This window comes from Artemia franciscana, chromosome 20 (assembly GCF_032884065.1).
Source record: "Artemia franciscana chromosome 20, ASM3288406v1, whole genome shotgun sequence".
NCBI lineage: Eukaryota > Metazoa > Arthropoda > Branchiopoda > Anostraca > Artemiidae > Artemia > Artemia franciscana.
Window position 1 is genome coordinate 33,068,945 of NC_088882.1, and position 12,406 is coordinate 33,081,350.

At 34.6% G+C, this 12,406-nt stretch overlaps 1 protein-coding gene across 2 annotated transcripts in view; it reads right to left on the reverse strand.

Annotated features, from left to right (window-relative positions):
- Positions 1-887: 887 nt before the first annotated feature.
- Positions 888-12,406, reverse strand: part of LOC136040141 (zinc finger protein OZF-like) — a 28,775-nt gene continuing 17,256 nt past the window's right edge. For both annotated transcript variants that reach the window (XM_065724252.1, XM_065724254.1), the window contains exons 3-5: positions 11,295-11,465; positions 8,813-8,971; positions 888-2,397 (exon numbers count right to left, since the gene is read on the reverse strand). In XM_065724252.1, the coding sequence (XP_065580324.1) occupies positions 1,196-2,397; positions 8,813-8,971; positions 11,295-11,465 (1,532 nt within the window). In that variant the 3' untranslated portion in view covers positions 888-1,195. The remainder of the gene's footprint in view (positions 2,398-8,812; positions 8,972-11,294; positions 11,466-12,406) is intronic.

Sequence of the window (12,406 nt, forward strand, 5' to 3'; positions counted from 1 at the left end):
AAGCGCAAAACTTATCCTCCATCGCGCTAAATGACATTTGAATTTCACCCCTCAAAATATCTTTAATTTCTGCAGATATCAGCCCTTGGTTGATCGAGTTTTTCTGTTGTTTACATACGGGGCAGAACCAAAGTAACCCGAGCCTTCGAGTCATTTTTATGAATAAGTTGTATTCCGGCTCTGTCATTTCCAAGCATACGATGCATACCCAGGATTAACATGAGTCGCAAAGCAATGCAAAGTCGTCATCTTAAAATTTGGAGTTACAACCTTAGCACTCATCAATACCTTTTTTAGGGGAATGTCTTGGTCTTTTTTTGGGCAACTGAGTTATATGATCCTTTATTCTTCTCCATAACTCTATCGTTCTAATGGTGACAACAGTGCGCGCGCGCTAAGTTTGAAACGGAGCGTACACGTGGGCTAATTAAAACAAGGTCCAACAAAAAGTCCTTAAATAACAAGATTGACCTTAAAAATGCGAGTTACGGTAATACACCACTCTATAGGGTCACTTATTAGCAAAGCAGGTAAGCAGATTGATACTTATTTCCTATGATTTTTGAAAATTTTTGGATTACACTTAGTTAAGATAAGAAAACAGCGTTGTTTTCTGTTTCCCGCGGAATGTTTTTTCACTTATATCAGATTTGAAAGTTTTTTCTCCAGTGTGAGCTCCTTCATAATAAGATAGGTAGGATTTATGCCTTAATGTTTATTCATGTTTGTCACATCTGAAAGGTGTTTCTCTAGCATGAGTTCTTTTACGCTGAGTCAGGTTGGATTTTTGGCTGAATGTTTTTTCCATCTATATCACACTCAAAAAGTTTTTCTTCAGTATAAGTTTTTTGATGATCAGATAGGGTGGATTTATGGCTGAAATTTATGGCTGAAAGTTTTTCACATACATCGCAAACGAAAGGTTTTTCTCACAATTTAAAGGTTTTTCACTAAAATGAGTTCTCTTATCCTGAACAAGGTTGGATTTTTGGCCAAATGTTTCTCCACATATATCACACACAAAAGTTTTTCTCCGGTATGAATTTTTTGATGATCAGAAAGTTTCAATTTATAGCTAAAAGTTCTTTCATACATATCAAATTTGAATTTTTTTTTCTCTGTTATGAGTTCCTTGATGATAAGATAGGTGGGGTTAATGGCTGAATGTTTGTTCATATTTATGACATCCGAAAGGTTAATCCCCAGTATGAGTTCTCATATGCTGAGTACGGTTAGATCTTTTACTGAATGTTTTTCGACATATATCACACTCGAATGGTTTTTCTCCGGTATGAATTCTTTGATGATTAGATAGGGTGGATTTTTGGCTGAACGTTTGTTCGCATATGTCACACTGGAAAGGCTTTTCACCAGTATGAGTTCTCTTGTGCTCAGATAGGTTGGATTTAATGCTGAATGTTTTTTCGCATAGATCACACTCGAAAGGTTTTTCTCCAGTATGAGTTCTTTTATGCTGAGATACGAGACGTTTCTGGCTGAATTGTTTTCCACATATCTCACACTTGAAAGGTTTTTCTCCAGTATGAGTTTTCTTATGATCCGATAGGTTGGATTTATGGCTAAATGTTTTTTCACATATACCACATTTTAAAGGTTTTTCACCAGTATGAGTCCTATTGTGCTCAGATAGGTTGGATTTATGGCTGAATGTTTTTCCACATACATCGCACACGAAAAGTTTTTCTCCAGTATGAGTTTTTTGATGATCAGAAAGTTTGGATTCATAGCCGAATGTTTTTTCACACTTATCACATTTGAAAGATTTTTCTCTAGGATGAGTTTTTTGATGATAAGATAGGTGGGATTTAAATCTGAATGGTTGTTCATATATATCACACCCGAAAGGTTTTTCACCAGTATGAGTTCTCTTATGATGAGTAAGGTTGGCCCTTTGGCTGAACGTTTTTCCACAGATATTACACTCGAAAGGTTTTTCGCCAGTATGAATTCTTTGATGATTAGATAGGGTAGATTTATGGCTGAATGTTTGTTCACATATATCACATTGGAAAGGTTTTTCTCCAGTGTGAGTTCTCTTATGCTCAGATAGGTTGGATTTAATGCTGAATGTTTTTTCACAAAGATCACACTCGAAAGGCTTTTCTCCAATATGAGTTTTTTGATGATAAGAAAGTTTGGATTTAAAGCTGAATGTTTTTTCACACGTATCACATTTGAAAAGTTTTTTTCCAGTATGACCAAGGTCATGTTTCCTCATACAATTTTCGGCAAATACATAAATGTTACTTGGTACCTCATGTTGATTATTCAAATCCATTTCTTTTTTTAGACATGTTCTTGTAAAATTAGGGATGCTAAGCATTCCATGTCCTTGTTTGTTGATATTATTATCATAGAACGCCGTATCAGGAACAACTAAAATAACAAAAAATCTACTCAGAATAAATCACTTCATTATAAATATTTTCAGCACTTTTTTGTATAAGACAAACAATATGGTTTTATATATTTCTAAACGTTGTACAGTTTTACAGTAGATCTAATTTTGATGACTATTCCCGAGATGATTAGTTTTTAACAACAAATTTCATTATCTGTACCTTATTTGGTCTTTATTTTTTTTATTCTTTTTTATTATCTATGTATACATGAATAATTATTTTTGTTTACAAAAATAATTACACAAAAGCTCTTTACACTAAAGTTTTTCACTGTTTTAAAAAGAAGAGTTGGGAGAAAGAGTCAAGCTTTAGCGTAAAGAGGGGGGCGTTGATGAGGAAGCAGCCCCTTTCATATACGAAGTAATTTCTGTTCGTTTTAAGTTTTAATGTCGCTCCTTACTTTCAGTTAAAAAAACTTGTTTTTTTTATTCAATAATATCAAGGGTTGTATGTAGCCAATAAAGCTTCCTGAAGAGCCATTAGAAGTCTGATATGATTTAAGCATGAAAAAAATTCATAAACAAGAAAAAATCACTGGTGATGCGACCATGCATAAACTCTTGGAAGTTCTAGGGGCATAATCGACATGTCACACTCCAAAATAAACTTTAAAAAGTAATTTATCAGGAACATTTAAGTTTAGATATTTCGTATTTCAGTTATTTAGTTGAAGTCTTTTTTTTAATTATATTAGTATTTTTCTTTACTTTTTGTATCTCATATTTTTAATTATATTTTAATTTATATGGGTGGTAGTAACCACTGAGTGGTCGCCACCCATACACAAAATCAACTTCTTCTACTCTTGGTATTGCATTAAAATCAAATGAGATTAAAGTTTCTTAGAAAAAAAAGTCCTGTGCCATTGGAGTGGGACAAAAAAAATTTCCCAGGCACAAGAGAAACCAGAACCACCACTGTGTATGCCATAAACGGCCTATTATTTTTATTACTCATACTACTTGTATATTTAGCGAAGTTCTTACACCAGAAATAAAAGAAACAGAGCCATTAGCATCTATAAAGAATTTATTGGGGTCTTTATAAAAAAAGGGACATATTAATCGGGGTCTTTTAGGATGCAATCTGTTTTAATTGGTTTTAATCTGTGTAACAAAAGGAGCAGAACCATTAGCATCTAAAGAGAATTTATTGGAGTCTTTATAAAAAATTGAGAAATATTTGGGGAATGAATATTAGAAAATTTGGGAAATAAATTGGGGTCTTTTAGGGTGCAATCTGTTTTAATTGGAGACTCTAACTTTAATTTACTTTAATTGAGTAATGTAGGGATTTTAGGATTTCTGACTGCTATGTTATCGGCTAATTTTTACCTTCGATTACTATCCTAACCAGTATAACTTCGCTGAGTGCTACGTAAACCGAAAATATATTTTTAACTTGGATATGGTAAAATTTTCGGGAGTGCTTGTTTCTCCAGGTTCAGATCATTTTTTTTAACTATGTTTTATTAAATCTGCACAAGCAGGATTTTGAAAATGGCTGCAGTTCAAGGGCAACCAGCCATACTCCCCGAGGAAATATCTTTAATTTTTCAGCTAGAAACTGGGAGAAATCGAAAACTTTTCTTTCAAAGAGATTGGGAAGAGGAATAGGAAATGGATAGGGTAGCAAGTGCATATTGATTATTTATGGATAAAATTCTTCATGCCATGGATTCATGTTGAGTGACAAATCCAAAAGATTCGAAAAAATCTGTCCGTCCGAAACCAGTTTTGGGATGTGGTTCGAAACCACTACTGAGATGAAAAATATGATAAAACTGGGGAATAGTCCCTATGTAAAGAATAAAATTCCCCGGCTTTGAATATAATAAACTTTAAAGGGAATACCGGGCAACTATGAACAAAAAGAAAATTATAATTAAAAAGAACAATTATTATTCCGTTCTTGAATTAAATAAGAATAATACACGAGCAACATGGAAAATAATAAATGAGATGTTATCATCCCATAAGAAACAACAAAAAGAAGAAATTTAAAATGTTGTTATCTCCCGGGATGAGAATTTGTTAAAAGAGGATAAGGATACTGCTAATAGATTTTGTACTTATTTTTCAGAAGTTGGTTCAAGCATATCTCGGCAAATTAATAATATTACTAGACCAATTGAAATAACAGAAAACATTAATGTGCTTGATACAGTTAATTCAGTTTTCACTCAGAATGATAGAATACAAATGGAAGAGTTACAAAAAACATTTACATCGCTTGGTCCCTCCGAATACCTAGGAGTTGATAGAATACCAAAAATGGTACTAAATCAATTTTTCCGGTTATTTGTCATGTTTTCTTTTTTGTTAAACATTTCATTTAAAAAAAGAATTGTTACCAGACAACTGGAGAAAAGTCAGATAATACCTATACATAGGAATGGAGATAAATGGGAAATTACTAACTATAGGCCCATTTCCATTTTACCGGTATTCTCTAAAGTATTTGAAAAGGTAAAACATGAAAGAATGGGGAAATTTCTAAATGAAAATGGAATATTGCTATCAGGCCAATATGGTCTTAGTAAAGTCGTTCCACAACACATGCTGTATATCATTTTATTATAAATTTTTGGATTCACTACGTCGGCAATTTTCGTGAATCTTTCGAAATCTTATAATACTGTTAATCACGGGGTATTAATATCAAAACTGAGTGAAATGCAATTTCCAGTTTGGATGGTGAAATGAATAAAACTGTATTTGGAAGATAGAACGCAAACTGTAGTTATCAGATAGAATACAGGGTTCCTCCGTGCTCCATCCTAGGGCCAATACTTTTCTTGGTATATGTTTCAGAAACAAAAGAATATATACCTAATAGCATACTAGTAGCATATGCTGATGACAGAGTAATGTTGTTTAAGTCATATACGGTAGATGGTTTGTTTGCTATTATGGAGACCAGTTTAGCTCAACTGTCTAGTTATTTGGGAATGAATCATCTATCATTACGTTATAGGTAACGATAATGCGATGCCTATAGTAAAGGCCATAAAGCTTTAATGTTGTTTTTTTTCCAGAGGCACTTCATATGGAAGGGGTGGTTGTATAAACTCCGGAGGGGTCTCATTCGGTTGGAAATCAGGAGTTCTAGCGACCTCTTTGAGAGTCAAAAGTGATTGGAGGGCAACTAGCCCCCCCCAAACACTTTTCCCCCCAAATTAATCAGATAAAAATTTTGAGGTTAGTCGTTTTCTTAAAAATAGTTCAGATAACAAGAACTCCGGTGTAGAAACAAACCCAACGGCTCGGGAGCAGGTGTTGTAAGTTATGGTATCGGGGCATATATGGTTCTTATGGAAGGGATGCTTGTATAAACTTCAGAGAGGGCTCATTTGGTTGGAAATCGAAAGTTCTAGTTTACTTTTGAAGAATCAAGAGACCAGAGGGCAACTAGACCTCCCCATGCCCTTTTTTCCCCGAGCCCATCCAATAACGAAATCTCTGGGGTCAACACAACCCCAAAGCCCGGGGGCAATTGTTTTAAGTTATGCCATGGGGTGTATAAGGTTTTTATGTAAGGGGTGGTCGTATAAACTTCGAAGGGGGTTCATTTGATTCGAAACTGAAAGCTCTAGTTACATTTTTATGAGTCCAAATTGATCAGATGGCATCTGCTCCCCCCCCCCGCCCACACAATATTTTACTAGAATCATCCAATGAAAATTTTGAGACGCTCAGTTTGTTTGAAATAGTCCAATGATCAGATAACAAAACTTCTTTGACTACATGCTCCCCCCTCGACCCCGGGGATGGTTTGTAACTTATGCCGCGGGGGCATGCATGGTTTTTATGGAAGCGGTGGTGGTATAAATGTTAGAGGGGACTCCCCAAACCTCCCAACCTTCTTTTCCCCAAATACGTCCATTAAAATTTTTTAAATAGCCATTTTGTTTAAATAAACCAAAAACTCTATATATAACAAAAACTCCAGTGATAAAACGGACCCTAAAATCAGGGGCAAGAGTTGTAAAATGTGCCCTGGGGGCATATAAGATTTTTATTGAAAGATAGATCGTATAAACTTCGAAGGGGGCTCATTCGATTGTAAATAAGAATTTATATTGCCCTTTTTAAAGTGATAGGAAAGCAACTAGCCCCCCTCCCAAGGCCCTCTTCCCCCACAAGCATCCAATTCAAATTTTCAGATAGCTATTTCGTTCAAAATAGTTTAAAGATCAAACAAAAACTCCAGGGTCAAAATAACCCCCCAGAGCCCGGGGTAGGTGTTATAAGCTATGCTCCAGCAGCATATAAGGTCTAATGTAAGGAGCAGTCGTATAAACTTCGAGATGGCTCATTTGATTAGAAATTCAAAGTTCTAGTTACCGTTTTAAGAGTCATCAAAAGTCACTGGAGAGCATCTATCCTCCACACTCTCTTTTTCTCAAATGCATCCGATCAAAATTTTTAGATACCCGTTTTGTTTAAATAGTTCAGCGATCAGACGACAAAAATTTTGGGGTCAACGTAACCTTACCAGAGCCAGGAATAAGGGTTGTAACTTATGTCACAGGGGCATATAAGGTTTTTGTACAAGACGCGGTCGTGTAAACTTTGAAGGGGAATCAAATGATTAGAAACTGAAAGTCCTAGTACCCATTTAAAAGTCAAAAGTGATCCGATGGCAACTAGCCTCCCCCCATCAACCCTAAGGCCATGAGGCTCTAATGTTTCATTTTTTTTCGCATGGGCACTTTATATGGAAGGGACGGTCATATCAACTTTGGAGGGGGCTCATTCGATTGGAAATTAGAAGTTGTAGTTACCTTTTAAAGAATCAAAAGTGTTGGGAGGGCAACTAGCCCCCCTTCCACCACCTCTCTTTTCCTAAAATGCTTCCAAACAAGTTTCTGAGATATTCTTTTTGTCCAAAAGAGACTAAAGATCATATAATAAAAACTTCGGGTTTAAACAACACCCCAGGACACTGAGGCAAGCGTTTTAGATTATGCCCCGGGGGTATATAAGGCTTATACGGAAGATACGGGTTCCTTCCATTGAAAACTTAAAGTTCTAGTTCCTTTAAGAATCACAAGGGACCAGAGGGCAACTAACCCCAACCCTCTTTGCCCAAAATCTTTCCGATCGTAATTTTTAGATAGCCATCTTGTTTAAATAAGGCTAAAGATCAGACAACAAAACCTCCAGGGTCAACATACCCCCCCCCCCCCCGAGCCCCGGGGCAGGTGGTGTAATTTATGCCCTGGGCGCATATAACATTTTTAAGCGAGGTTCTTTAGAATAGTTTAAAGATCAGAAAACCCCAACCCCTACTCAAAAACTTGCCAGCGATATTTTATTCCAAAGCTTATGGGAGCTAAAACCCCAACCCCCACTTAAAAACTTGTTAGCGATATTTTATTCCAAAACTTATGGGAGCTGACCCCTGGTCCTCTATAAGCCGATACCCATCCCTCCCCAAAAAGAATCCTCAATTATAAATCATTTTAGCTGACCCCTGGCCCTCCCTCTAAAATCGTTCATACCCAACAGCCTCATCTGAAAATAATTTACTCATTTCGGAAATGCGCCACGACCATAGAGGTGCACTGTCATTACGACATGTGTGTAGAGGTGTCGAATATGTTGCTCAACTATATAAAAGAATCAATTTAGCCAAGTTGGTTCCAAAAAAATATTAAAAGATATCTTATTGAGAAGATTAAAGTTGTTGTTTAGTTTTTCCGTTTTATGTTTTGTAAATAAGGTATATGTCCTGTTTGATCCGATAATCCTGTAAAGTGATTTTGTTTCACTACATGGAATACTCGTACATTGCCCAAATAGAAGAATCAATTTGGCTAAGTTCGTTCCAAAAATTATTAAAAGATATCTTATTGAGTATATTAAAGTTGTTTGTTCCGTATGTGTCCTTTTTGATGGGATAATCTTGTAAAGCAATTTATTATTTTTCGTATATGGAATGCTCGTACATTGCCCAAATAAAAGAATCAATTTCGCTAATATCGTCCTGAAAAAAATACTTAAAATACCTTATTAAGTAGATGAAAAAATTGTTTGCACTTTTTATTGTTTAGTTTTTGTTTGTTTAGTTTTTCTCATTAATGTTATTTGAAAAAGGTATGTTTTTTGTTCGATGATATTTTTGTCAAATATTTTGTGATATTTTTTTTTATCAAATGATTGATTTTTCAAATTCCTGTCATTTTTTCAAGAATGATGTCCGACACAGAATCTTATGTCATTATAATTTAAAGCAATCTGTAGTTTTACTAGCTAAGTGTGTCTTTTCAAAACCAACCTTGGCACTCAGATACAAGAAAACACATCTCTTCCAGAAAGTATAAATACACCTTTTCATTTAGGACAAGCAAGAATACAAAAGAAACTTGTCTGGAGCAAGCATACCTTTCTCCCAACTACTTTTTGACTCCAGTTTAAGATGACGTTTACAATCCGCTGATATGCCATGAGAAGTAGAAAAAAGATTGGCTCCATGATCCACCGGTGATATGGGTTGCGTATCTCCAAAAACATCTTTATGATCATTTGAAAATCCATCTTCAGCTTCAATAAAAAAAATGAAAAAAAAAATCACAGAAAATCACTAACAACAAAATCAGTTTTTCCTGGAAGACATTTAGAATGCCACACTATTTCTACATGGTATTTCATCAATAAGCAAAAGGTTTGAATTTTTTTTAATATAAGAGAGTTTTAAGTTAAAAAATGAAAAAAATATACAAGGATAATTACCAAATATTGTAATTTTTTTCAATAAGTTTCTTCGTAATAGCTGAAGCAATAGGAGCTACCAAGTAAAGAACAAACCACGGCCGATTCTAACAGGAAGTACTAGACTGTTTCTAAAAATCAAACTTTCTAAAAAGGAGGTTTGGACATTTGATAGGGATTGGTGACTCAGCACTTGAGTGACTGTGCGGATTAATTGGAACAGTGACTAATATTTCGGTCTGCTTCACCAGAGGTTTTCGCATCATTATTTTCTTTGACCTAGTATAAACTTCTTTAAGACAAGTTAACTAAGTCACACCTGGGAGATGGTCTGAACCAGGGTGCAAAACCACATCTGCACATCCATGATTCAAATAAGTAGAACCAACGAAAAAACTATCAATCAGAGCGGCAGAGTGACTTGTTATATGATTGGAACACAAGCTAAGGGGTAAAGATCATTTGAAATCACATAATTCAAAAATTGATAAACCACATCTGCACAACTATGATCAAAACCACATCTGGGCTATAATTCAAATAAGTAGAACCAACGAAAACATTATTAATCAGAGTAGCAGAGAGACTTGATATACGAGATGGAACACAAGCTAAGGGGTAAAGATCATTTGAGATCACATAATTAAAAAATTGATAAACCACATCTGCACAACTATGATCAAAACCACATCTGGGCTATAATTCAAATAAGTAGAACCAACGAAAACATTATCAATCAGAGTAGCAGAGAGACTTGATATACGAGATGGAACACAAGCTAAGGGGTAAAGATCATTTGAGATCACATAATTAAAAAATTGATAAACCACATCTGCACAGCTATGATCAAAACCACATCTGGGTTATAATTCAAATAAGTAGAACCAACGAAAACATTATCAATCAGAGTAGCAGAGAGACTTGATATACGAGATGAAACACAAGCTAAGGGGTAAAGATCATTTGAGATCACATAATTAAAAAATTGATAAACCACATCTGCACAACTATGATCAAAACCACATCTGGGCTATAATTCAAATAAGTAGAACCAACGAAAACGTTATCAATCAGAGTAGCAGAGAGACCTGATATACGAGATGAAACACAAGCTAAGAGGTAAAGATCATTTGAGATCACATAATTAAAAAATTGATAAACCACATCTGCACAGCTATGATCAAAACCACATCTGGGCTATAATTTAAATAAGTAGAACCAACGAAAACATTATCAATCAGAGTAGCAGAGAGACTTGATATACGAGATGGAACACAAGCTAAGGGTAAAAGATCATCTGAAATCATAAATGCGAATGTGGAACATATTATGAAGTGTAATGAACTACTATTTTGCTTTTTTTTTAATTAGCTTCCTGTATGATTTATTCGATTGAATTATGAATCTAAACGTTATATCGTGCATCAAGGTTGCCAGTATCTTAGGAACATAACAGGGTATTAATTTACTTTTCGGGATAATTCAAAAAGGAATGTATTATTGGATCTGTTGAAAAACTTTGTCGAACACGCGAATAGTCAGCGAAAATTTGGATTTTTATGGAGAAATACTGAAAAGATTTAAAGTTTTCTTTTATTAACCAACGATAAAGAATGTGTCAATTAAAAACATAAATTATTTTTAAAACTTTTTCCCGAAAACAAGTTTTTCATAGCAAAGTAAAGAGCTGCATTAAAACAAAGATGAACAGAAATAAAGTTAAATAACCTTCCAAGAGTAAAACTATCAAAAATCACCCTCAATATATAAATGACACCCGAAACAAGCAGAAACTATGAAGAGTCGAGCTGGCACATCCTCGTGCCTTCTAAAGACCAAAACATTGTTTAACTTCAGTGAAAACAAAATGTAACTTGGTCGTAGCTTTAACAAATCAAAAATTACTGATAAATTTGTTTTTGCAGTAATCCTGGTTATGATGGTAATTTTTTCTCTTTTTTCCAAAATTACAAGTAAAAAATATAATTGCTGGAATTGAATTAGGTTTTCAGCAAAGTGAAAATTATGATCTGTCATTTAAATGGGAAAATTACATAGTTTCCAAGCCCCGCTACAATTTCAATGAAGTTTAAAATACACATTTGATTTTGGACATGAAAATATACAGTGAAAAGTCAAGATATCTAAAGCATACCTTTGTTTCCGTCACTATTTAACTCCAGATTAAGACGGTCCAAATTTGGTTTGCAATCTTCAGAAATGCCAGGAGATATAGAAAACAGATTGACGTCATGATCCATCAGTAATATAGGATATGTTCTTCCAAAAACATCTTTATCATCATTTGAGGATAGATCTTCAGCTTCTAGAAAAATTAGAGCACAAATGACATAAAACACTCACACAAAGATAAGTCAGTTAATTGTAAACCATTTAGAATTCCATAAAGGTTATATTATATTTTATTAATTAGTAAAAGTAACTAAAGAGGTAATTAAAAAAATAAACAAATTGGCAAGGATAATGTTCAGTTATCAAAAGCTTTGTCAAAAACTTTTCCATTAAGGTTGAAGAAATAGTTGCTACCAAGTAAAGCGCAAACCACGGTTCAGAATAAATGAAAGTCGAAGAATTGTTTTGAAAAAAAAATTGTCTAGGGAGAAAACTTAGGCATTTCATTAATTTCTACGCGGTTGGAATACCTACACTGTAGGTATACAATCTCATGTCACGAATATTTACCCTCCTCCCCCCCTTTAGAAAGTGAAAAGTAAAATACACGTTTGGCGAAAACAACAAAAATGAAATAAAAAACCGTTTAAGGTATATCTTCCATCAGAAAAAAAAAAATTGCAATAAGCATTGCCACTGTAACTATACCTTAATGAAGACACTTGTATGATTCGTTCATCAGTTATAGCTCCATTCATTACCAATACGATATTATAATTGTCAACAGTACGGGCATGCAGCTTTAACCTCTAAAAATAGTACTCGATGTTCTTGCTGCGCAGATGATCACAAGAACTCAAGAGAGAACCCTTGCTTGTAAGGGCACAAAATGTGTATTGTGTGGTTCTGATGACCATCCTACTATAGTATAAAATGTCCAGTAGCAATGATTCTAATGGGAAATAAATTGTAATCCTCAGGTAGAGGTGTGCTTATGGAATGTAAATGGCACTGTAATTGAAAAACCACCCTTTCTTGAAAGTTCACTATGATGTAATAATGTGCTATGTTTACAGGAGCATTTCCTGACAGCTTCTTCTGTCTCTTGACTGAAATTAACTGACTGCATCCAAC